Here is a 26,976-nt window from a genome sequence, read left to right on the forward strand (position 1 = left end):
CCCCCTCCCCCTCCTCCTCCTCCTCCCCCTCCTCCTCCCCCTCCGCGCAGAGCCGCCCCCTCAGCGGGCCGTGGCGCGGCGCGGGCAGCCAGCGGCGCAGCCTGTGCCCGCGGGCGGGGCGGGGGTGTGCGGGCGGTGAGCAGGGGCGGCACCACGCCGCCAGCCCCGCCCCGCGCCGCCCCCCGCGGGAGGCGGGGCCGCCCCGCCGGCCCTTCTTTCCCTCCCCTGCTCCCCCCGGGAAGCGGCTGGCTCCGGGCTGCCTCTCGCTCCCCCCCCCCTCCCTTTTAATTTTTATTTTATTTTATTTTAACCCCCCCTTCCCCACCCCGCGCGGCGGCGGCGGCGGCCCGCCTTCCCCCCCCCCCTCCTCCCCTCCCCGGTCCCCGTCGCCGCGGCCCCGCCATGGCGACATGAGCCCGCCGGCCGCCGCCGCCGCCGCCGCCCCGGACATGGGGCCCGCACGGTGCTGAAGCGCCGCGGAGGAGCCCCGCCGCCGTCGCCCCGCCATGGGGTGCTGATGGCAGGGCCCCGCCGGGCACCCCGCCGCCGCGCAGGGGAGGTGAGCCGCGGGGCGGGAGCCGGGGGTGCGGGCGGGGGTCTCCGCGGCGGGCGGGCGTGCACGGCACCGGGGGTGCGCGATGCAGGGCGCCGGTATGAGGTGCCTGTGTGTGTGGCGCACCGTTGCGGGTGCGCTGCGCGCACGGCGCCCGTGTGCGGCGCGTTTGGAGAGCGTCCGTGCGTTGCACGACTGCGAGCACAGGGCGTGTGCAAAGCGCCCGTGCTTTGCCTGAGTGTGTCCAAAGCGCCCGTGCATTGCACGAGTGTGTGCACAGGGCGCGTGCAAAGCGTCCCTGCGTTGCACTAGTAGGTGTACGGGGCATATGCAAAGCGCCCGTGCGTTGCACGAGTGTGTGCGCGGGGCGCCTGCATTGCACGAGCGCAGCGCATTGTGCGCGCAGCACAACAACAGTTGTGTGCGGGCCGTGGCCGCCGTGCCCTGCTTCACCCCCCTGCCCTGCGGGTGTCGGCGGTCGCCAGGCCCCTGTCCCGGGTGGGTGGGGGGCGCTGAGCAGCACATCTGTGCCACAGGTGTGACTTCTTGGTAGCTCATCGTGGCACACGTAATTTGTGGTGCTTCTCCTCTTCGTGTACTTGGTTTGCAGAGACGGTCTGCGCTCTCCTCCGTGCCGCCTTTGGCCGCCTGTCTGCGATGGAAGAAGTGCCGTTCTGTTCTATAAATCCGCATCAAAGGGGCGAGCTTACGGAGCGAGGTTACCGGTGGTTATTTCATGCCGGTGGTAGAGAGCAGGCTCGCAAAAAATCCTCCTGAAAACTTGTCCATTGAACACAGGAAGACCTGTTCCTTTATCCTCCCCTTTTGAACCAGTGAAGGAGGGAAAAAGGAACAATCCAGCATTTTCACTGCCCTTACATATATATAAATAAGGGTGTTATAGAAGGCAGACTGTTTCAAGCCTGAGTTTAAAAGTGATTTTCGGCATCAGCCTTTGTGTGCTCCCAAAACATTCTTCCCATGGTGTACTGCAGCAGCCTGCCCAAGGCACAGCCCCTTTCAAAGACAGAAGGGTGAGATTTCTTTTAATAACTATGTATGTAAATTGAGCAAAATGCACATGGTTGTGAAGCTCCCTTTTCTGGAGCATCTCGTGTTTTCCGTGCAGAGATGGCAGATGTGGCAGTGGCCCTCGCTCCCCTGGGGCTACCCCCTGCCCCGACTTAAAGCTGGGGGATGTATGCAGAACCCAGGTTTCGCAAGGTGAGGCTGAGTAGGAGTTTGTCTCTAAAAAAGCAAATCACAGTGTCTTTTCCTTGTCTCCAAGGTTTTGTTTTGGATCCCTGCAAATGACTGTGTTTTTATTTTTTTTTATTTCCTTTAAAGTAGTTTGGCTGGCTCCTAAGGCTGGGGGATAGCTCACTCTCATCTGTGCCTGCACAGACCTTGGCATGGGATGTGGGAAGCTGATCTTTTGGCTTCGCCCCAACGGGAATTGAACTTTCACATGATACATATATACTTCTAGTTATCCATTACCCCTGTTTAGAGCTTGTGTATAGCTTGACATGGCAGAACTCATCTTGAAGCTCCTTTTACTGTGTCCGTTCTGTATTCTTACAGACTCCTGTGCTTGTTTGCTTTGGGTCCTTACTTAAAAGTACTCTGAGATTGCGTCTGTCCTCCTGGCAGTGCATGATAACAGCCTCGCTCTATCAGGGCCCTCTCCACAAAAGGTCCTGCTTGGTTGATGCCTGCTGGGGCTGGGCTTTCCCACTGTTTTGTGTTTGGGGTGTCACAAGCTGCATTGGGTGATGGTGAGAGCTGTGGTGAGCAGGGCAGCACTCCTGCGGCGTGTCTCTGCTCTGGTCTCGCTGGCAGCAGCCATTCCTGGATGCGGTTGAAGGCATTGACATGCCTCAGCGCAGCCTGCTGTTTGCTGCTCTGAGCGAGCAGCCGCAGCCCCGTGGGGTGAGGAGACCCCCTCGTTAGCCCTGCCCCACGCTCTGGCCTTTGCCAGCAGTGCAGCATTCTCTTCAGGACTCTCCTGCACAACCAGGTGGTAAAGGGCACTTCGAGCTGGTTCAGGTATGGTTTTAGGGGAGCAGTTGTAGCTCAGTATCCTTACATCCTAGAAGCCTTGGGATGACTTTGAGGGAATCGACAAGTCAGGCATGGGGACATCTGTTTTCCAGGGTAATGCAGTATCCACAGCTGTCTGTCTGCCATCTTACGTTAACACTGATGCAATCAACATTTACTTTCTAAAATGTGTTATTTTCCTATTTTCAGATTATTTGTTATATTTACAGACATGTATCAATTTACAGACTTCTGTCCAAGTGTGAGGCTGTTCAGTGCCACTACTTTCACTTGTGTCATTGCCCTGGGATAAGCTTTTCAAGTCAGTGGATGGACCCAAGTGTTTAGCTCTTCACAGCTTTGAGCATCTCCCTTATAATTACAGTCTCTTGGATTTTCCCTTCTCAACTTTTCTGTGCTCACCTGCTTCTTAGCATACCTTGAGCAGGCAACAAATGACAGCATGAGCATGTTTGTGTGATGGAACGTGCCTTCCCCCAGGCCAGTATGAAAGATGCTTTCCTTTGCACACGTGCAGCAATGCGCTGGTTAAAGTGGTAATTAATCTTGACCTCATGCTGAGCTGGCTTTTTGAGAGCACATATATTCACGGGTTTAATCTTTGTGTTTTTACATGACACCTCTTAGTAAATAAGATTTGGTGCTGCTGTCATGCTGATGTAAATTAGCCACCTGAAATGGGTGATAGAATGGGTAGATACACAATCTGCAGTTCATTTCACACTGCTCCGTAGCCTGCCAGAGACATATTTTAAAAAGCCTGGGCAGGACCAGTGGCTTCAGGAAAACTAGACATCACATTTTGACCACCAAGTGATAACTTAGGACTGTGTTGCCCAAGCAGGGAGCAAAATCACAGAATGATTTGGGTTGGAAGGGACCTTAAAGACCATTTAGTCCCAACCCCCTGCCACAGGCAGGGACACCTCCCCCCAGCCCAGGCTGCTCCCAGCCCCGTCCAGCCTGGCCCTGAGCACTGCCAGGGATGGGACACCCACAGCTGCTCTGGGCAGCCTGGGCCAGCGCCTCGCCACCCTCACGGTGAAGAACTTCTTCCCAATATCTAATCTAAACCTACTCTCTTTCAGTTTAAAGCTGTAACTCCATGTCCTATCACTATAGGCCCTAGCAAAAAGGAAAGGAGAAGACTCCACTCCAGACTTGAGTGGAACACAGTTGTGGGATCTGGAAGTCCTCCCCTGCAAGATAGAAGATGGGTGTCTAAGGCTAACCTGTCCAGGAACAAATTGTGGGTGTTTTTGTTTTCTCCCAGGATTTCATGGGGCTAGAGAAGGTACCAAAACTGCAGGTACTTTTCACCAGGACACTCCAATGAAGGAGCAGGAAATCCAGGCTTGCCATCAAGGAGATGGATTTCAAGGGGGGTTCTGGTTCGCTGGGAGTAGAGAGCAGTTTCTTTGAGAATTCAGCACAATAACAGCTATTTTCAAATGCCAAAAAAGCAAGGTGAAGTCATTCAGATGGAAGGAGAAATCTTAGGTGCCTCCCATCTAAGTGTGGAACAGAAATTTTCCCTTCCTGTGTGTTTGCTAACTGCAAGTGATTATACTGTAATGGGTATTTGCACTTGCTATGCAATAGTCATGTAAAAGCTCACTTGCGAATAACATGTTACTGCAGATACTCCATTTTGCTCATCAGCCCAGACATCAAACATTTTCTTTACCAGGATAATGGGAGGTGCTGGATGAACCCCTTTGCCAGAGGCATTTGTGCCTTTTTGGTGGTATTTCACTGTATACAGTGAGATACTGTTTCTTGGCTGGGGTAGCTCGTGACTGCAGTGGTCTGTTAGACAAGAGCTTGGCTCCCAAAAGCTTCAACCTTTACCTTCCTAACAATTTTTGAGTGTTAATCTTGGGGTTTAACTGCTCCTAAGTGCTGCCATGCAGCTGAAAAGCCTGCTTCCTTTACGGATGCAGCTGCTGTAACACAACCATCAAATGCAGCTTAATCTCCCATTTATAAAAGCACTGCAAATGTGACCATGCCTGCATCTATAGGACCAAAGGGGACTTTGCACAGCATGCTTTGTGGAAGCAGGACGACTCAGACTGCCATTACGTATGGCCTCAGACATACTGTTTTCTCTTTGTCAGTAACCCCACCTCCCGTTTCCTTCCCTGGGTTTATTTTATTTTAGGTTGTGGACTGTTGTCCTATTTTAGGTTGTCTGGAACTGGGGATATCAAGGCTGTTGTTAAATTCTTGCTCATAGGGCAAGGAGAGATGAGCACGTAGGGAAGAGCCAGGAGTGTGCCTGTGCCATCCTGCTTTGTGGACAATTGGAATTATGTCTTTTTCTGTATTGTCTCAACAAGAGGCTAATTAGTCAGCAAGCTCGAGCTCCTAGAGGACAATTAAAGTTTATAACTGTGGGTTGTCTTTGGTTGATGAGAAAGAGGAGACAGTACTCTCAGAGCCTAAGAATGCTGCTCTGCAGCTACTGTGCTGTACCTCATAATTGATCTATTGTTTCAACAGCAGATAATTCCTCATTTCCTCATAATTATCTCTTTTTAGTGCCTCACACTGTATCCTGATATTAGCTGTAATCACTGATAATTTACCCCAAAGCTAATCAGAATCTGCAAAGCGAAATACGGGCCTTGGTGAGCATTCATGTTTTCAGATAAAATTCTCTTTTGTTGTTGTCAAGAGGAATCAAGCCATTGTAGTTACATGTTTTCTGGATGTGGGTGTTGAACTGGGTATAAACTTGTTTGGTTTTATTGCTGTTCATTTATGTTAATGACCAACTACTGCCGAAAGACAAAAATAACTACTGCTGAATCCTGTTTCTGGGGTTTTGGGGTTTTTTTTTCCCCCATAAAGACGTTGTATTTGTTTGGTTTCCGGGGATTATATTACTCAAAAGGTGGTGTGTGGTGCTTTAGATTCTGAATGCCTGTTGGCCCTTGCCTGTAGAGAGTTAGCTTTTATGAGCTTGAAAGCCTCTGGCCCTATTTTATGAAATTACTGCTCGCTCTCATACTTTGTGAGCTTGATTTTCCTCAGTTACTTCCTTCAAGTTACTGTTGATTTATACCAAGTTATATTGGCGATGGGAGAAGTGAATCATGCTCTGCATGTGTTGCTGTTAGGAGACTAGCAGTGAGACATTACATAATGCCAGGTTAGGTTTGCCTTTTTTTTTTTTTTAAGCCTTTCTGCTCTGCTTTCAGCATTTGCTGCCTGAAGAACTGATGCGCTGCTCTGGGCATACAGCTGAACCCTCAAACTGTGCTGCTTTGAGCCTAAGGCCCTTAAAGTCACAGAGCAGCTGAGGCTGGAGGAGACCTCTGAAAGCCATGTTGTCCACCCCCCCTGCTCAAGCAGGTCCACCTAAACCAGTTGCCCTGTACCATGTCCAGATGCCTCTTCAGCACCTCTGGGGATGCAGACTCCACAACCTCTCTGGGCAACTTCTGCCAGTCCTCTGTCACCCTCGCAGTAAAGAAGTGTTCCTGATGTTTAGAGGGGACATCTTCTGTTTCATTTTATGCCCCTTGCTTCTGGTACTGACACTGGGCATCACTGAAGAGAGCCTGGCTTCATCCAGTTTGTACCCTCCCTTTATTTATTTTTTTATATATATATGTTTTAAATATATGTAAAAGTAACATTCTCCCTGCCCCAAACCTTCTCTTTCATCCCTTTATGTATTTATATATATTACATTCCCTCTGCCCCAAACCATCTCTATGTGTTTTATATATGTATGTAACATTTGTCCTGCTCCAGTCCTTCTCTTTCCAGCATGAAGAATCCCAGCTCTCAGCCTTTCCGTGTAAGAGAGCTGCTCCAGTCCCTTCATTGTATTAGTAGTTCTTTACTAGACTCTGTCCAGTACATCCATGTGTCTTGCTCTGGGGAGCCCCAAACGGACACAGCGCTCAGGTGTGGCCTCACCAGTGCTGAGCAGCGGGGAAGGCTCACCTCCCTCAGTCTGCTGGCAACCCTCCTCCTAATGCAGCCCAGGATACCACTAGCTTTCTATGCCACAAAGGCACACCGCTAGCTCATGATCAGCTTGGTGGCCACCAGGACCCCCAGGGCCTTTTCTGTAGAACTTCTTGCCATCCAGACACCCCCCAGCATGTATTGGTGTCTGGGGTGTTTCCTCCCCAGGTGCAGGACTCCACACTGACTCTTCTTAAGATTCCTGGCAGCCTGTTTCTCCAGCATGTGGATGTCCCTCTGGATGGCAGCATGACAGATCTCTAGCATACCAGCTGCTACTCCTCACGTGGTGTCACCTGCAGAGTGGCTCAGAGTACTCTCTAGCCCATCATCCAGATCATTAATGAACACGTTAAGCAGGACTGGACCCAGTATTGACCCCTGGGGTACACCACTAGTCACCACCTCCAGCTAGACTTTGTGCCACTGGTCACCACCCTCTGGACACATTCATTCTGCCACTTTTCAATCCAATTCACTGTCTGCTCATCCAGCCTCTGCTTTCAGTAGTGTTGTCCAGATATTCCCTGGCCTTCCTTTTGCTGCCTACATATTCTCCCAGGTAACCCATCCTTGCTTCCACCTTCTGTAGTGCTTGCTTTTTGTGTTTTAACTGTGCCAAGATCTCCTTATTTATCTACACAGGCCTCCTGGCATTTCTGCCTGATGTGGTATTTGTGGGGATGGAAGTCTTGAGCTTTGAGGTGATCCTTGAATAACTTTGAGCCCTGCTTCCCATCAGGGCCTTGCCCCATGGGATGCTTCCAGGCAGATCTTTGCGGAGTCCAAAGCCTGCTCACCTGCAGTCCAGGGTTGTGAGCTTGCTGCTTACCTTCCTCCTTGCCCTTGGGATCCTGAACTCCACTATCCCACGGTCACTGCAGGCAAGGCAGCCTTTGACCTTCACGCCCCCAACAAGCCCCTCCTTGTAGGAGAGTATGAGGTCCAGCAGGACACCTCTCCTTAGTTTCTCTGTCACATGGGTCAGGAAGTTGTAGTCTGTGCACTCCAGGAACCTCCTGGATTGCTTATGCCGTGCTGTGTTGTCCCTCCTGCTTATGTCAGGGTGGTTGGAGTCCCACATGAGGACCCAGGTCTGCAAACAAGGGGCTGTTTCCAGCTGTCTGTAGAAGGCCTCATCCACTTGTTTTTCCACCCACTACAGTGTCACTCTTACCTGTTTTCTCTTTAATCCTCACCCACAAGGTCTCAGTTGGCTCCTCATCCATCCCCATGCAAATCTCCATACACTCCAGCTGTTCTTTGTCATCAAGGGAGACTCCACCATCCTCCTTTTTCCAGCATGCCTTTCCTAGGGAGCCTGTATCCCTCCATTGCAACACTCCTGTGTGTTGAGTCACGGGAGCCATCCCACCACCTCTCCGTGATCCCAACAAGATCATAGCCATTTAGCTGCACACAGGTCTCACCGTGTTTATTCCCCACTATGTTCATAGACATACATGCACTTCAGAGAAGCAGCTCAATGAGCTTCTTTCCCAGAAAGAGTTTGGGGGAGTTCCTCCATAATGGTGGCTCACAGGTGCATCCTTGCTTGCATGCAAATCCTGGAAGTGACCCCACTTAAGCCTCATTTTTTGTTGATTTTGTGGTCCCTTCCTATCACTTCGGGCCCTTTGCCCATCAGCCCTGTCCACTGCTCTCAAAGGGCTCCTGGTAACTCCATCCCTGCTCTGTCAGGCCTAGTTCAAAGCCATCCTTATAGGGTCACCCATCTGTCATGCTTTAAGCCTGACCAGCAACCAAGCCCCACACAGCTGCTCGCTCACTCCCCCCACAGTGGGATAGGGGAGTGTTTTGGAAGAGTACAAGTGAGAAAACTCACAGTTTAGTAGGTAAAACAAAAGCCATGCATGCAAACCAAGCAAAACAAGGAATTTACTCCTTCCATCAGCAGGCAGGTTCAGCCATCCCCAGGAAAGCAGGGCTCCCATCACGCCTAACGGTTTCTCGGGAAGACAAATGCTGTAATGCCAAATGTCCTGCCCATTCCCCCTGCTTCCTTCTGCCCCCAGCTGACATACTCAGTATGACATCAAATGGTCTGGAATATCCCTTGGGCTAATTAGAGTCAGCTGTCCTAGCTGTGTCCCCTTCCAGTTTCCTGTGCCCCTCCAGCCCTCTTGCTGGGAAGGCCTGAGAAACTGAGATGTCCTTGACTTTGTTGATAGCACATTGATGGGTTTGGTTGTTGATGGGTAATGTTTCTACCTTCTCACACAGAAGCCAGAACACAGCACTAGCTACTGAGAAGAAAATCAGCTCTCCCAGCTGAAACCAGGACACCATCTTACTGGTAGAGATATCTTTGCCCAGCTTGGGTGAAGTGGATCCCATCCCTCCCAAGCAGATGCCCCTCCACTAGCAGGATCCCACAGTCATAGAACTCAAACTGCTGTTGCTAACACCAGTTCTGCAGGCAACTGTTGACCTACGCTCAGGAGAACATCACCAGGGCCCCCAAGCGTTTGACTGCCACCCCCAAATCCCCGTAGTCACTTGACACTCTAGAGGCTGCCTCGACAGTTTCCCTAATGCCCACATGGAGAGAAAGCAGAGGTAGCAGTCAGAATGTTGGACAACATTCCACATCCGGGCCCCCCGCAGGCGGCAAGCCTCTCTAGATGATAGGTCAGATTGGAGGTGGATGCTTCTGTCCCCTGCAGCCAGGAGTTCCCCATTACAATCTCTCACCCCTTCTTCCTAAAAGTGTTGTGTGGTTTAGGGTCAGGTAGCCCATATCTCTTGCCCAAAGGCACATCTGGCTCCTCTTCAATGAGCATGCTGAACCTAGTTCACAGTTACAAGCCGTTAGGTGGGACAGGAACTTGCCTTTTAGTGCCAGAAGTCACCCACTTCCATCCTTGCCCTTCCTCCAGAGGTTTCACTTACCTTGATGGTGGGAGTGGACACTGCTCACTTCTCTGTTATGGATGGGGGCTGAGGCTTTTCAGGCTGCTGGGTCCCAGAGAAGACCCTGTCTGTCTCCCATGAAACTTCTCTGATGCTGTACAGCCTGCTCACTATCTCCTGTAACTCCTTCACTTGGCTCCACAGCTCCTCCAAGTCAACATACCCCTGGAGGACTGAGGGCCATCTCTCCCAGCCTTGGAGAGAGGCCCTAGACACTCCCTGCAGCCTGGAACTTGGAGGCCTATGCCCATCATCCAAAGCTCTACCCTGGCAGGGGCAGCTGCTCCAGCATTTGCTGGAAGAACTTCCCCATGGTGGACCAGTTTATACTGGAGCAGCTCTAGCTGAGTCCGCTCTCATAGCAGGCTTCTACATAAACCTCTACAATTTATTCCTGATGCCTTGGGTCTGGCTCGTGTTTATGTAGACCTCACTCAGGCACTGGCTAAGAGGGGTGCTTCACTCTCCCTAATTAGAGGGCAGCTGCACCCTGGGTCAAGGGCAGCTGATCATGCTCGTTAAGCAGCTGCTAGAGCTCCCTCAGGCTGACAGCCTCGTGGCTTACCCGTACCTCATCCTCACCTAGCAACAGCCTGACTCTCCAGGTTTCTGAGAGGGTTCCCAGGTGTTCCACAGTGATCTTGGACCCTGTCCCCAAAGGATCCAGAAGGTCCCAGAGAACCCAGAGACTGCTGTGCAAACCTTGGTTAGTTGCTTCTGGGAGCTGGGCTCGTTCCTTTGCTGGCACCATACAGAGAGTTTGGTGCGGGGCTCAGCCGTTGCTCTCATGGGTTTACCCATCGTTTAGGTTAGAAACACCATAAGAATAACAGGCGTCATATCAGCAAACGTTTGTAGTGCCTTTATACCTGTCTCATGCTTCAGTTCTGAGCAAGGAGGTAGCACCACCTTTTGGCATGTGACCGCAGATTGTCCCATAGGAGGGCAGCCTGCCCTTGATGAGATACCCTAGTGCACACAATAAAGGCTCACGTTCCTAGCCTGGCGGCATGGCTCTTTCTGAGCGGTGAGATCTGCATGCCCAGCAATAGCAGGGTCCGTTCCTACCGAAATGTTAGCCCAAGGCCCTTGGCTGATTTTAATAAACGTTGTGAGGAGTTTACATCTTCAAGAAGCATCTTGCATGCAATCAGCAGCCAGGTGATGACCCCATAGCGTTGAAAGAGTATAAAAAGTAAGAGTTTCTTTTGCAAGTGTTCATAAAATGGCATGGAGGGGTTTTGGTTTGCAAGGGTTTTGTTTTTGCTTAATTTAGTCAATGCAGGCAAACAGCCTCCATCAGTTAATAACATTTCCTTTGATTTTTAGGTTCAAATAACCCAAAATCTCAAAGCAGAATTCATTAAAGTGTATTGAGTTTCATCTCCTCTATGTGTCAGACCCATACGTTATGCAGCTGGAGCTGGTCTCCTAGGGCTGGATTCCGAGTTTACCTTTTATCCACAGTTTACTTGGTATGTTGCCACACACGGCTTCAAAAGGGAAAGGAGCTATGATTGAAACAGCTTGTTTGCATCACTCGGAGCTGTGGCATGGAAAATTTAAGCCATTGCTGACCGAAGGCCTTTCTGGGCAAATGCTGCTTGGAGGGACTCTTGCTGGCAGTTGCCGAGACAAATAGGAAATGCAAACCTCCTCCGGCATTTCCAACCAGAGCCATTAGAAAAGGGGGTAGGGCAGGCATGGGTCTGGAAGCATGCCTGTCTTGCCAGGAGGGAAGAATGGTGACATTGTCTGAGAGTTCAATTGGGAGTTCATCTTCTACCTTGTTTTTTGAAAGTCCCTGCTTTGGAAAACACCATTTAAGCTTCCCTTTAATAGCAAAACCCTGGTGTCAGCCATGAGGCTTGGGGAATGAAGTACAGCAGAAATTTCTTAGAACTAGTCAGGTTTACGGTCTCCAGGTGTTAGGAGAGGAAAGGCTGGGCAGCGAGCATAGATTTTACAAAGCGGTGGCTGCTGTAAAACGAAAGAACGGCTCAGGCTTGTACCTGCAGAACCCCCCTGTGTGACAGCCATCAGACAGCAAGCAGCTTTACACCACTGCCATCACCAGCAGCTCTGTGGCACCCTCCCTCCTGTTTAAAAACGCCCCCATCCAAGCTTTCTTTTCCCCCCCGTTATTCTCCCCGTTTTCTTGCTGGATTTTTTTGCTACCCATAGGGAATACTGTGAAGAACTGAAGCTGTTCATGTTTTCTGCCATGTTGCTCTACAAATCTAGAAGTGTTTATGGTGCTGCAGCAAAGTCCATCTGAGCTTTCCTTTTTGAACAGAATTGAAACAAAAGATGGTGGTGAGAAGAAAGAGTACACTGCTGCTGGTCAGGATGCATCCCTCTCCAGAGGGCTCCTGCTCCTCCTCCATAGGTGCTGGATAGGTCCTGGGATTTTTCTGTTTCAAAACAGACTTAAAAACACCTCCCTTCCCTCACATCAAAACATTGCTCTGCATTCTCTTTTTCTGCAGTTGCAGACCCGTGTTTTTCACTGGCGGGTTTCTTTAAAATCTTTGGAAAAATTCTTCATTTTGGAAAACCGACACTAAAATGAGGTCAACTTTGTTTGCACTCCCAGGAAAAATCTGGTTGGAGGAAAAGAAGTGGCGAGTGTGTGATGTACATGAGCCTGCCTGAACGATGCTGCCAAAATATCTCACAGACTTGCCTTTGTAGCAGGTTGTGGGAGTTAGCTGTGGGTGAGTCATACAGACAAATGGCAAGGGCCCTCTTCATTTCCCAGCCTGCATAAAATTACCTCGTTCCCAATTTAGGTCTGTGGCTGGCTTATGCACAAGTCAAATACGTTGCTTGTTAAAGGTGCAATATTGTATACGTACCTGTGGCATAGCTATGTTTGATAGTAATGCATTTCTCATGGGGGAACGCATTCTTATTTTAATGCATATTGGTATTCATTCTGTACAAGTCAGTTCGTTGCTTCAAATACACTCGCTTATTTAGATGTGGAAATTTGAAACTATATTCCCAAACAGCTTTTTTCTGGTCGTTTAATTTGAAAAATACCATATATTGTCTCACACTCTTGTCAGGCTATTTCCACTGACCAGGCTACAGCATTATTTACTTTCTACAGCACAAACCAGATGATTTTAACCCATGCTGGTCCTCTGCTTATCACTATCGCATCAGGTTGTGCTTTGGCAAGCTGAAAAGGCAGAAAGCTAAGCAGTGATTTCCACTAGTGAGTCATTCATGGGAGATTTTGCTGCCTAAGCCACAAAAACGTTGTCCTCTTACAACTGTTCTGTGGCACAAAAATAATGTAAAATTGTAAAAGCAGCCTATGCCTGCTGCTTTTTTCTTCTGAGATGTAATTAACACTGTAGGCATTTACTTCTTCTGCCATAAATTTCTAGGCTGCTTTACTGACATGGGGGGAGGAAAGAGTTAAGCAAAGAGAAAGCCCCAGATACTAAAATTAACATCCATCCCACCCACCCCCCGCCCACAGCTTTGAAATTTCTCATCACAGCTTGCAGTTAGACGATTTCTTCTAGCAGTGCAAACTACATTTTGATCATTTGAAATCACAGATGGCTGGCTGGAGCTCAGAGGAATTCAGTCTCCTTCCTCTCTTCCTTCTGCTTCCCCTTCCTCCCCCACCCAGAAGAATCTGTTTTCAGGTCATCTGTAAAATTGTATTAATGCTTGTTAAAGCTGAAGCAGATTTGGCTGCAGGGTGCTGAAAATACTTAAAAGGTCTGCAGAAGTGCATGTGGTGGTTAAGCTCTGTTGGAATTACCTCTCTTGTTCAGAATATCCACCTGGATTTATGCACAAAATAAAGATGGTGGTTTTAAGGCTGTCTCTAGTCCTAGAAATCTTGTTAATTATTCTTGAAATGATCTATATTAAAATGAAAAAACAAACCAAAAAGAAACAAACCCCCAAAACAGCCCACAACCAAAACAAGAGACATTTTTATTACTGCCCTGAATGATTTCAGTGATGCTATTTACAGTGCAGTTGTATTGGCACAGCTTAATTGCAACTGGAGGCAGGGGAAAATCAGAAACTGTTATGAGGTTGTTCTGCCACTGGAGAATACGATCTTGCATCTTTTGTCTGCAGGAGGCACTTTTTTTTTTGTCAGGGAAACAGATTACTATTTTTTTTTACACCACCCCCACCCCAAGCTCAACTATTTTGCATCCTACACCGATGCACAAACACGCCCCAAACCAAAAAGTGTTTCTGGCTATGTAGTGACCTGCCCCAATTACTGCAAACACAAAACCGTAGCCTGCAGCACTTGGCAGCCCAAAACTTCTCTAGGGAAACTCAAAGTACCTCCTTAAGTCATTTATAAACTTGGATCAAAAAGAGAGATCTTTAGGAGATGGGTTACATTTCTTGGACCAAGTCAGGGCATTTTTAATGGATAAGCAGGTGATTTTTAATGCCTCATACAAGTGAAAACCTCACACCAAAGTTTTGCCTCTAATTTCAGAGCAAGATTGAGACTGCAGCTTGTGACCTTGCTCACAGGAGATGTCAAAACAAAGCCAATGCATTGCCTTGCCTTACTTTACTAGTTTTCCAGCTGTTCTTTAAGAAGTTTCAGTGTAGCTAGCTGACCTTCCAGTGAAGATGAAACTTTGTGAACTGTTTGAACAGTGTTTTAAAAACTCCCCAAGTGACCGTGGAAAAAAACAAACCTAACCACCACCCTGGAGCCGAAGTTTAATTTTAAATTGGGGAAACAGAAGGAAGAAGCCAGGGTGAGTTAGTTTATGGTGACTGTCACAGCTTTGGCAGTTCCTTCAGCTGTGGGTCTCTTGGGCTCAGTTGCAGAAAAAATGCATGTGAGTTTTTGGCTGGAGCAAATCTGTGCTGTCAGGGCAGGCTCAGCCCTCGTTGGCACTGCTGTGCTCTGCAGAGGTGCCTGCTGCATTGACAAGTATCTTTACTGCTGATGGGAGCCTCGACGTTGCTTTTCTGCTCAGGTTTTCTCATCTCGGTCTGAGCGGAGAGGAGTCCAGTCCCTCTGTGTTCTTCACCCGACTTCCATGCGCTGGATTTTGGGAAGTTGTGCTGGCAGTCCCGTTCCTTGTCTTCTCCAAGCACCGAGCAGTGCTCGCTCTGCAGTGGCTCCCTTGTGTTTTGTGAAGCCTTGCATACATGTAGAGCATGCTGGCATTTTTTCAAAATGGTGTACATTTATCTGAATAAGAGCTATGTAAATTATAGATGCAAACTCGTTTCAGCCCTTGGGGTGCACTTGGCAAGCTGCCCGGCATGCTCTCGGTGCTGGAAAAGCCTGCGCACCACTGTTGCTCCAACGGAAACTTCCAAGCGCGTCATTCCTTTTCTTTTTTTCCTTATAAAGGTTATTGGGCCTCAGCCCTCATTGAATTGCCTCCCTAGTTCAGGAGGGAAAGGTTATTTTCCCCTCTCTTTTTTCCCCCTTGGTGACTCAAGAAGAGTCACCATCACTGCTCACTAAAAACACCCCTTGCAGGGCCATTGGTATTTAGGGGTGCTCCAGGGTCACCCCTGAGCTCTCTGCTGGGGCCGCTGACCAGTCCAGGCAGCACAGGGACAGCCTAAAAAAGGGATCAGGGTAAGGAAAAGATCTTTTCTCGGTCCAGAGGCCTGTGAAACCCACTTGTGTTGTAAATACTGTGGGGATGTTTTGTCAGTCACAACAGACCAAAAAAATGGTGCATGAGGATGCTTGCTTGGGCCTGAAATTTTTCATGTTTTCTCCAGTGATTTGGGGGGTGGCTAATTACTCTCTCTTTCCTGCAAACCCAAGAAAGGACTGTCAATATTTCATATTAGGAGACGCGGTTGGGCTAAATATAGCTGCTGATTGTTTTTATTGACAAGCGTGCAATGAGGAGCTTGCTGTGTCCCGGCTCTTGGTGCTCAGCGCTGGTCCTGAGCTTTGGGTCTGGTCCTGACGTCACCGTTTTTCTCCATTTCACCTTGTGCAACTCCAAGTGCTCACGAGCACACATTTAATGGCTGTCTTCTCCAAATGTGGCCTGAGGGACTGTAGCCGATACCCTGTGGGATGTTACCCAGTTAGCGTTATCTGGTACATAGCAGCTGACAATCTGCGGGCTCAGTTAAATAATAAAACAAATAATTTTTTTAAAAAGTCACCCATCTTTTGCTCTGCACAGTCCTGGAGAAACCCCTTTTCTGGGGCTCTCGAGTTGCAAGATGGGAAGGCTGCGCTCCCCAGTCTCAATCCCTGTTTGCTGGATGCCCGCCGCCCCACCCCCACCCCCCACCCCCCATGCCAGAGGGGACAAAATCTCTCACCTGCGCCTGCGATTTAAACTGCTTTTTCCCATCAGCGCAGGGGTGCAGCCCCCATCACCGCTATCCTCATTTCCCAGGGCTTTACACTTCATTTGGAGGCCTGATGGCTCTGGAAACGGTGGGTGATGCAGCCTTTGGGAACCGGCCGAGCCCGAGTGTATTGTCTGATGAGAGGCTAATGAGATGCTAATGACGCCCCCGAGGGAGTGAGCTGCGAGGGAGGCTGTGGATGGGTATCCCGGTTTCCCCTTCAGCTTCACCAGCAGCCCCATTTACAGTGGTAGGAGTCTCGTCAGGATCACTCCGAGGCTTAAAAAAGAAACGCACGTAAATACCCTGCGGTTCAGGCCACGGTTCTGTTTAGAGGAAGGTAGTTTCACCTCTTCGCAGGCAGACTATCCCTCTGGTCAAGTGAGGAACTTTTAACAGGGATTCTTCAGTCCACAGTGATACTCAGTTAGCCGTTCGGGGGCTGATGGGGAGTCATTCTGAGCCCCGTTCAGGAATCCGGGATCCATGGTGTCCCCTCCAGCTGGAAAACCAGTATATGGCCCCACTCACCTTGGGTCTTTACAGTGACGGGCTGGAAACCTTGTGTAGGGGTATGCCAAGCCAGTACAGCCTCTCCTTTGTTCATGGAGAAGCATTTGTTCAGTAAAAACCTGATATAAAAGGGGTTTCTGTTCAGGACCGAGAAGCTTGACGTTTATTTGCCACTTAAAACCTGCTTGGCTGTAAGTGGGACTTGAGTGCGGTTTTATGCCTCACGCAGGTTCTGTGTGTATCGCGCCCCTTCTGTGGATTGGTAAAGAAAAACACTTGTTTGACAGTTTCTCTTACACCTCTGTGAAAACACTCTGAATCTTCATTTGTTCAGAGCTGCTGTTGTTAAATTTTATAATAAACTGATTGTTGTAACTCTGAACTTTTGTTTGTTTTTTCTGATTCAACGTGTTGCCTTATTTCCTGTAAATACAGCATAAACTCTTGTATTAACAAACTGGTCTGTATAAAATAGCCTGGTTAGCGTTTGGCCAGTATCCACCTGTTTGTTGCATATTTCACAAGAGCTCACAGAAGGAATTGAAAGTTCAAATAACTTTCCCATGGATTTACCCTTCAGGGCTGAATTGTTTTGCCTAAGTGATTTAATACTCTCAAGAAGTTTGCGGCCAGAGTAATGGTGGGCAGTATTGGAACAATGTGAGCAACCTTTTCAATCAGATAATTTTCTCCATTTGAAAGCAGGTTGTCTTTAAAAAAAAAAATAAATTAAAAAAATCCTGCCTCCACTTTGTAATTTCAAATTTACAAGTTTCTTGCCACATCGTAACTGCTGAGTGAGACTGCGCTAGGGCCAGGAGAACCCCCTTTTTTCTGTTTTGTGTATAGAAAAGTGCTTTACTTTAAATGGCTTGCTTTTTTATTGTCCCTTCTGCCAGTGGAAGCAGGTGTTTCTGAATACTGTGGGCCTTGCAGGCCACTTACCGGGCTTGTAGTCAGTTCTTGCTTTGCAAAGGCCGCCACTGGGTTTGCCGCTTTTTTCCGCCTTTAGAATGCATTTCCTATCTAAAATTAGAGATGTGCCCTAATGTTTTGTGGATCTAATGTATGTTCAGAGTGTTCAGACCTGAGAGGAACCTTCCTGAACTCCCTGGTACATTTGCATTGCACATGAAATGGGTCGCAGCTTGTGTGAGAAGCTACAGACCATACTGTGCAGAGAGGGAGAACATTGACCTTTTTGTCAGGCTTCAGCCTGTAAATCATTTAAGTTATCAAACAAATGTTCCTCTGTTTTGCACAGAACTTCCTGTTGCTGCTGAGAGTACTGGGCTAAGGCTGGCACCAACCAGGCTCCAAGGCTGGAATTTTTGAAAAATATTTGAATGTCAGTTTTAACTTCCCTTGAAGTCACAGGTAGACTGGTTTTAACTGCAGCAAGATTTGGGCCAGGGCAACTGACTCACTGAAATCCCCTTTATATTTGCTGTACTGCTCCTCCCTCTTCTCAAGTATTTTTCATAAAACACCCCTACTTTTTAGTGCTGCTGAAGTCTTGCCCTGATTGCCCACATAACGGAGGAGCAGAAAACCTCAAAGCGGCAGGACTCTCCAGCCCATGTAGGTGTTGGAGACCTGTGGATGATTTTGGCCCTGCTTCATCTGAATCTGAGCCGACTGGTTTGGGTTTCCTTGGTAGGTTTGCCCAGTACCCAGTCACTGTCTGTTACAGATGAGCCTGGTCCGTTTCTTGCAGCCTTAGTCACCTTTGTGTGCTTGCTTTTGCTCAGTTTACCGGACGGGCACAGCTCAGTGTTTCACCAGGCTGTCTTTGCTTTTACAGGTAGCTGTATCCAGCTGGGTGGCAGGTGGATCCAAGGGTTACCATGAAGTTTTCAGGACCCCTGGAGAGCCAGAGGTTGTCTCTCCTTCTGGAGACGGCAATCTCTAGGGAAGCTCAAATGTGGAAAGCACATGTGCCGAAAATTCAGCCCAATCAGGTAATGTCTCTTCTTCACATCATTCATCTTGGTAAAGGCATGAGGCTATCCTCTGGTGTATTTTTATGTGAACAACTGATGCTGTTGCATGAGAAGTTACCTTTTGCTTGAGACCTGGGAAATTAGCTTGTGAAGTAAGTGATTACTTTTTTATTTGAGGGACCTAGCCACAGTCAGGGGTACAGAACGTGCTGAACAGCATACAGCGTTAGAGCTCTGCCATTGCTTGTGAAAGCATGTACATACATTGTCTTAATTAAAATCATTTTACAAATTGTGTGGGTAATAAACGCACATTTCTTGGGGGTACCAACTCTGCAACAGTTCTTAAAAGCAGCTTCATCTTCATAGTGATCAAATTCACTAATAGCAGCGCTGAAATGCTGGCTCTCCACACGAAACGCCGCCTTCTGACTCGAACCATTAGCACTAGCTTAGCTCAGGCCTCCCCCCGGAACAGCATATTCACAGTGAAAGCCTGACCTTGCCACCTTCTCCCATTCTGAGCCAGATTCTTCCTTACGGTACATCATCCTACGTCAGCGGAGTAGGCTGTAGCTGTATCAGACGAAGCCAAGATGAGGATCCGACTCGGTCAGGCACTGCCTGCTTCAGGAAGGACCCCACAGACTCTAACAGAACTATTTATGGAGCAGGGTGCAAGCTCGTGTCAAGGGAAGCCAAGCCAGGCACTCGCCTCTGCCACTGAGGAATGTTCTCACAGGACTGGAGGGAAATTCAGGGTGGAAGGGACCACAGGGGGTCCATAGTCCAACCTACTGCTCAGGCTTTGCGACGGGACAGCTGGGAGGTTGGTCCAGGTCGCTCACGGCCTTACCCAGCCTGAACTGTGTGCTCCTGGCGGAGGAGCCATCTGTCTAGCATGTGCATTCAGAAATGCCTGTGAACTCCGCAAACCTTTGTTAAAACAAAACGTGAAATGTGAGGACAGTTGTCACAGAGTTTCTGTTACTTTGTCACTGGGTTGGGCAGAAATAACCACACTGATGCACTCGGACCCTTTCTTGCTGTTCTTGATTCACACAAAATGTTCATGCAAGTATGTCAGCTGTTGTCAAAGTTAATCAGCACAGTGTTTGTTTTTTCTGTCAGTGAACAAGAAACTGCTGGGTTTGTGTAGGAGCAAATAGTTTTTTAACAGGTTGCCTATTTTGTTAATCCACATTTCTGTTTGCAAATAAGTGACCTGGTTGACAGAGGTGCTGAGTATACTGTAGCTGTGACTGTCTTTGGGCATGTCCAGTTTAAGACCCTGGTTTATGGTAAACCAGCCTGTTGTTCCAAGCTGGCAGTATTCCGGGGGTTAGTGATTAAGTGATTATAATATAGGGAGATAAGATTACGATATAACAAGATAGGCTGGGGACTCAGAGAGTGTAACCAAACCAGATTCTTGTGTGAAGATTTCACAGGGACAAAGCACTTGCATTTTTGCCTTGGTGAAGTTGATTTTGGTGGCTCAGAAACTGCCACCTGCATTAGACAGGCTTTCTAGCGATCCCTCCCTTGCAGGATTGTGGTGGTGGTGCCCTTTGAAGATGAGGTTCCCCACCTGTGCCGCGTTTGAGTTGTCGCTACAGCAGCAGGACTGACCTCAGCCCTGTCTGTGGTGGAGAGCAGTTGTCCTGCTGCCAGGGACCTTGAGGGGGTCATAACGTTCACTGCGGTTGAGGTTTGCAGCACCCCGTGAAGCATTGTCCTCAGTGGCAAATACTCAGAGGAGTTAGCGGGACCTTTGGCAGTCTGCCCAATAGGAAAGCGGGGAGGCAGATCGGTTGCCTGCTGTGAAAAGTCAGAGTAGGATCAAGTGTGGAAACAGACTGATGGCTAAAGCCAGTGTAAGGTTTGTGCTTAATAGCAGAGTCTCGGGTCTGGCCTGGACAAATACCAAGTTTGTCCTTTCAGTGTGCAATTATGTCATGATGATGAAGGATCTCTCCCCACCCTCCTCCCTGCACTTGGACAATACTGCTGAGGTCCGTGCTTGGGAGTGTTTCCTGGCCCTCTGTGCTTGTCCCCTGGGGTTTCGGCTCCTGGAATTTCCACTCCCAAAACTCTGTTGTATTTTTAACCTTTTTCTTTCTATTTTCCTATGTGTCATTTCAGACTTTATCAGCTAGAATGCCATAATACTAAATGTTTTCTAGCAGTAAATAATCATTACATTGGATGGACTTCTCTGTGTGTATGTGTAACAGGCACAAAGGTCAGATTTAATAGAGAACATAAACACAGCTGTCTGCTCTGGGGAAATCCTGACTTGCAGTGCCATGGTGCAGCTGAAAACCCTGTCTGTAGTCACGTCTTTCTCACTGTTCCTACGGTTTGTGACACCCAACTTCAAACTGTCACATGTTCCTCCACTTCTGCAGCGTTCGTTTTGGCAGTGTTGCAGTCACGGACGTTCAGTGTGAATTACCCTGTTTTCTGTAATGTCTGGAAGAAGGACATATTCCCTGACACCTTCTGCCTTCTTCTGAAAACAGCTGCAGTAGCCTAAAACCTCACTTGTATGAAACTGTTGTTTATTTCCCATGACAGTCAGGAAATCTGCATCCTCCTGTGTATCAGATCTGGCAACCTGAAGCCTGTGTAACTTTCCATTCTGTGTTACAAAGGTAGATCGACTACAGAAAGGGTTTTAATGAAGTCATCTGGTTTGCAAATGAGGACATGTGAATATGTCCTCCAAAACGTAATGATGAGATTGGAGGTAATTTTTCAGGAGTAAACTTTCAGGTTTGACTTTTTAGGAGACATTTTCGGTTCTAATGTTTAAAACCGGAACAAATTCAGTTTCTAAATATGTATCAGAGCTGAGGTCTTTGAAAGGAAGAAAGAAACTGGTACAGAAAGACACTGCATTTTCACTACAGGATGCAGACACTGTGGGGGATTTCGGTCCTGGTAATTTAATGTATGTGTTTTTTCTGTTTTGTTTTTACTTTTTGCCTGAAGACTCCCATTTCCTACTGGCATGTATATTTCTTCTACTTTCCCTGCTTTAAATGTAGGCCACTGGCTCCAGGTATTTGCGGTGTATCAAAGCCAGACCTCACAAGGGCTTTTCAGCCTAGAAACCCAGGTGGGCCGAGTCTGGAGCACTCCTGGTGCTTCTGAATGTATTTGGTGGCTTTCTCCTCCTCCCCCCGCCCCCCCCCTCCGGAGTTACACAATATGCAGGTGACATTCAGAAGTTTTCATGTGATTAAGGCTTGAGAAATCAAGCAGTAAAGACTGGTCAAAGGTTGAGATTTGCATGTTGCCAGGTAACCTTGCAGCAGAGAGATGTGTAAGCAAAGATCTTTAATTTTTGACAGAAACAGGGTGTCACTTCTATCATTGCTCCTTTCTTGCTTGCTCTGGCTTTTTCTTTCTGTCTTCTCATTTGTTCTCTGTACCTCTTGAAGAATCAGGAGACCTCAGTTTACTTCCAGTTTTTCCACTGTCTCACCACATGTCCTTGGGTTGTTCTTTCAACCTTCTGTTTTATGCTGCAAGTAAATTGGAGGCTGACTTACCAATTTTGTACAACATTGTGAGGTTAATGCATCCAGCTCTTCTGCTTTGCTGAGCAGTAATCTCTCTCCCCGGTGTTTGTGCATGGTATTGTGCAGATGGCAGAGGTCGTGCTGCTTGAGCTCTTTGCTGTGCCACTAAACTGCAGGCAAACCCTGCAGAATGCCACTCGTGAGCGGTATCCAGAGAGCACCTCTAATCCCCAGCTGGTCCAAATGAGAAGCAACCCAGTGGGTGTCAGCTGGGGGTTGCTCTGGCCTAAAAGGAGCAATCCTGAGACCCAAGGAGGGACTGATTTGGCTGCAATGTTTACAGCTGCCCTTTTCAGACACCTCCCAGTCCTGATAAAGGTCACCTGCCTGCTCCCCAAGGAGCCTATGGCGGGACTAGGCAGAAACAAATAGGGGGAAGAGCAAAATACCTCTGTCTGGGACAGCAGATATTAAAGAGAAAAAATTACCAGGTAAGGTGCTTTTCCTAGATTAGGCAGCAATAAAATGGAGTCATGTTTGAGTTCACAGATAATAGGTTTTTTTAGACTGCATTTTCCAAAAGTCTCCAGGTATCCTTATAGGTGATTTGCACTGTGCTTGCACTCTGGAGCCTGAGTCACAGCCTCCGGCCCTCCCGTCCCATGCAGCAAGCATGTAGTGAGCCCGGTGGCAGGGTTCCTGGGTCGGGGATGGTAACAGGGCGATATGGCTGTCAGTAAATGGGAAGCAGAACAACAGCTCTGTGTGCCTCTCGCCATCGCCAAGGCCTCGTGGCCACCTTTCTGACAGGACTCTTCAGAAACGGTGTTTGGGGCACTGATTTGGGAATCGGGCAAATAAAGACATTAACCGTGGCAGATGCTGGAGGCCTCAGGGCTGTGTGTTTTGTACGGGGTGCTGTATTCCTTCCCTTGGGCACAATTACTGACCTCCGCGGTCGCTCACTTTGGAGCGGTAAAAAGACAGAAGCGGTGAGTGCAGCGTGGCTGTTACTCGGTACAGTCGAGCAACGCAGTCCCGGCACGTGAACTGGCCTCATGTTGTGTGATTTGAAGTACTTGACAGGAATCGTTCACAGTATGTTCATTGATAGAGTAAGTGACGGAGAGGATACTTCTTGATAACGAATCAAGCAAATAATGGCAGGAAGCAGGTCAACGTGATGTACACCTGTGTTACGCAAGAACGAGAGAGAAGCTGACCTCCCTCCACTTCCCATATGTGTCCCAAATGCATTCTGTTAGCTCTGTAGTTCGTGCAAGGTGGCTTCTTTGTGTCTGTGCTGAAACAAACCCAGTGTGTTGTGCTCTGAAAAGGTGGGACTTAGCATCATGCCTTCTGCTTGGAAAAGAAGATGCAGGTCTGTTGCTCACATGTGAGTATGGAATAGCTTTGATGACTTGCACATCTGATGGGGCTGTTGCGTTCCTTGGGTATTGCTTTTTGAGCTGATAGCAGCAGGGCTCGCTGTGTGCTCCACTCTGTCCATTGCTCCCACCGGCCTCTGGCTGGCTGGAGCTATTTGTGTGCTCTTCAGGTGGAAGACAGGGGAAAGAGCTGCGGAAACCTCTTATTTTATGGAGGTGCCAAGCAGGACTAAGTGGGATGGAGAGGGAGGAAAGGAGCAGTGGTTGGTCTCGCGCTCTGCAGGAGCATTCAGCCTGCCATGTTACGCGTGGCTGTCCGTCCCAAGCACAAGGTAGACGAAGAGCTGTGAGCAAACGGCTGTACGTGTGCAGGGCAGTTTGTACAAGTTACTCCTAAGGCATCGCAGCGCCGTGTCTCTTCAGTCTCAGTAGAACTCTTGTCAGGTGCTTTTGCAAGAGCCCTGCCTGTGCTGCATGGGGTATTCCTGCACAGCAAACCCGTTCTGAAATCCCTCGTGCTTCGTGTAGCTGCCCGCCAGCTTCCTGCTGCGGGTGAGCCAAGCGGCGCCTCTTGCAAATATCTGCACGGGCACCAGGCCAGAGAAAAGCTCTCGGGCACCTGCACGGGCTCGGTCTGTGTTGGCTGGTGCAGGAGGGGGGGCAGGTAACGCAGTCACACACCCCCCGCCTGCCCCCAGCAGCTGGGGGACCTGGGCACCTGCAGTGGCACATGGTGAGTGGGGCTGCAGCTCAGTCAGGCGCCTGATCCCAGTGGTGGTTGTGGTTGAAGAGCTGGGAGTGCTGTCAGGTCTTTTTTTTTCATGGCTGGAGTCATGTGCACGTCTGCTAACCTTTGGTGCTGGGCTGGGCAACCAGATCTGTAGGTCAGGGCTTGCTCTGATCTGGCCTCTCCTCCAAAAAGAAAAGGAGAGGACAGGGTGCCAGCCAGAGGAGATGGATTGTCCTTCGGTTGTTAGGTCTGTCTTGGAGCAACCTGCTGCTGCTGCGTGAAAACAGAGTCTGCCATTGCTGTGCTGGGGTTAATTTTCCCTAATTAAAGCTGTCATGCTAGGCTAGCGTGCTCTTCCACCCCGGGGGTTAAGTTCTGCAACGGTGGGTGGGTTTGTGGCGACAAAACAGAACAGCTGGCCACACACAGACCTGTACGTCTGTGGGAAACCACCTCCACACCAAAGAGCAGCTTGTGCTTTCCAGCCCAAAGGGACTTCCTTGCTTTCAGTCACCATAGCATCTCATTTTTTTTTTCCTTCTAATTTTATGTAACTAAGGAACAGTGACCTCACTGTTTAATTAATCTTACAGTGCTGCATTTCTTATTTGTGTTACTAGGCTGACACAAGTACGCCTTCGAGGGAGAGGGATAAAGACCGATACCTTTGTGTGGGATGCTCCTGGCCCTGCTTGGAAGTAGCAGCAGGATTTGTGGTGCGGTGGGAGCCGTTCTCATTCCTTCTGCCTGTCTCGTAAACGGGGCCTTAACGACCTTTCCTGGTGCTGCTGGGGGGAGGTTTAAATGTGCCTGGTCTTTCTGTGCAAGGGAGTTCTCCCCCCTGCCCTTGTGCTCCTTTATTTGCAGTTAGAGACTGGAGCAGACAGGCTTTTTGTAGGATTGATGTTACTGCAGAAGAGAGCTGGAGATGTCCCTCCTTTTCTTGCTTTCCCAGATGGTTCTTACGAAGCCAGATTTTATTCTGAAGCCTTACTTCTGTTGCGCATGTACCTGGGTGTGAGTTCACTTTGCAGTTGTTCTTCACATTAAAGGAACATGGTGCTCTGTGCAGGGACTGGTTTTGGTTTGTTTTAATTTTTTATCTTGCTTAGACAAACGGTTGGTTTTCAGTGGTTTAGATTAAACACCATTTCTTTTTCACATGGAAAGTTGTTGCTGGGGCTGAGTGTGTGATTGCTGTTCTTTACATTACGGCCTTGCCATTTAAAGTTAACTCCCGAGTCTTGAAATACGGCCTCGCACTGCCCATGAAGGGTGAGAAGATACAAGGACAGATCTCGCGAGGACTGGACACTGAGAGGCAGCGTGGAAAGACAATCTTTCCCTTCCCACTCATGCTGTTTTTAGGAGAAGGCCTAACCTTTTGCTTTGGCAGGCACAGGGAGAAAGGCATGGAGCCAGGACAGACGCGCCAGGAGCCTGTTGAAGCCAGTGCCTGCTTCTGCTGGGGTCCAGCACGAGTGGGATTTGCCAGGAATGGAAGGGGATGGGAGAGATTCCCCCGGTGCTGCTGAGGCAGGGCCCTGCCTCCCCAGCAAGGAGTGCCACAGGTGCTGGTTTTGCCCCCTCTAGAGCAGACCCTGTGTCTCAGGAGGGAGTGCAGGGGGGACAGAGGCTGCTGTCCTGTTGACACAGCACCCAGGGGATGCAGCTCCCCTCTTGTTGGCCAAGGGCCCAAGCCCATTCCTGCTGCCTTCGCCAGTGAAGCTGCTGTGGCGGGACCAGTTCGGTGATTTGAGAGTCAGAGGCAGGTTTTTTAAGTCAGGTTTATTTTGTTTGATGGCATGGTTTCAGGATGGCTTTTAGCAGGTACACACAGAGCTTACCCACTGGATTCACCCAGATACTGCATTTCCAAAATAATCCTTTAAGCTGCTTGAAATCTTTAAAGTCCACAATATTGTCCAGACCTGACTGTGGTTATAAGCTCTTTTGTAGTTTTGTCTCCCTCCCTTTAAAACCAGGTGCAATGAGTAAAGCAATAAGGAACTTCATCTTTTCACTATCGCTCCTCCCTTTTCTGCCTGTTTTAGGTGCAGCTGTGCAGGCCTCCCTTTGCTACAGAAGCACGCTCTATGAGGACAGCTAGTATTTAACATTGTGTTGCCCTTTTTTTTAACTCCCCAGATACATTTTAGGTCCCTATCCCGCTGTCCAAAAGACGTTTTTAGCAGAGTATTTAATGAACTCCATACTGCTGTGTGGTGCTTTCATTACAGTCCCAGGGTGCATCGAACTAGGCATTTCTGGACCGAGTGCAACGCGTTGCAGACAGCAGGTGTCCTGCCCCTGGTGGGGCTCGGATTTCACCCTTAAATTGCAGTAACCATTTTAGAAAGAAACATCGTTTCTTGGAATTAAGGAAATTAATTTTCTCTTCTCTCCTGAAAAACGGTAGGTGCTTTTTAAAAGGCCATGCTGTAGTCAGGTGGCATCCAGAGGCCCCAGCTGAGACCAGAGGCCCACCTGGATCAGACACAGTCCTGCTGACGCTGTTGCACCGTCAGGGCTAAAGGAGAAAAAACAAGGCAGGACTTTGTTCTCCTCAGGGGAGCACCTGATTCAGCACTGAAGGCACGTTTTGCAGGCAGGCAGAGGTAGTATCGCTTCGTTAGCCCAGCTAGTACAGCTGAAAGAAACAGCTTTGAGATTGCGCAACCCTGTGTCTTTAGACTAGATCCCTGCTGCCGTAGCGCTGTCACCGTCGTCGTTTTTCGAAGGGAATCAGGTGGCTGCATTTTGGCAAGACACGTGTCTGAGCAGCCGTAACCAGCTCTGTGCCCGCTGCCGCAGAGCCCAGAACTCAGCCCAGGGCACTGGAGCCCCACCACCTTCCCCATCCGTTCTGTTCCACTCGGTGCTGAACGTGGAGCTCAGCACCAGTAAGGAGGGTCAGCGTGGAGTAAAGATGGCATACTGCAAGTGACAGTGAAAGGTGCAAAGCTGGTGTCCTTGTGGAGGCCCTGGTGTA

At 48.9% G+C, this 26,976-nt stretch overlaps 1 protein-coding gene across 2 annotated transcripts in view; it reads left to right on the plus strand.

Annotated features, from left to right (window-relative positions):
• Window positions 1-257: 257 nt before the first annotated feature.
• CCNI (cyclin I) overlaps window positions 258-26,976 on the plus strand; it is a 35,683-nt gene continuing 8,964 nt past the window's right edge. The window contains exons 1-2 of one of the 2 annotated variants that reach the window (XM_055724363.1): window positions 258-559; window positions 18,198-18,354. In XM_055724363.1, coding sequence (XP_055580338.1) covers window positions 18,241-18,354 — 114 coding nt within the window. In that variant the 5' untranslated portion in view covers window positions 258-559; window positions 18,198-18,240. The remainder of the gene's footprint in view (window positions 560-18,197; window positions 18,355-26,976) is intronic. The other variant, XM_055724355.1, reaches the window with a different exon arrangement.

The sequence above is a fragment of the Falco cherrug genome, chromosome 1 (assembly GCF_023634085.1).
Source record: "Falco cherrug isolate bFalChe1 chromosome 1, bFalChe1.pri, whole genome shotgun sequence".
Classification (NCBI taxonomy): Eukaryota; Metazoa; Chordata; class Aves; order Falconiformes; family Falconidae; genus Falco; species Falco cherrug.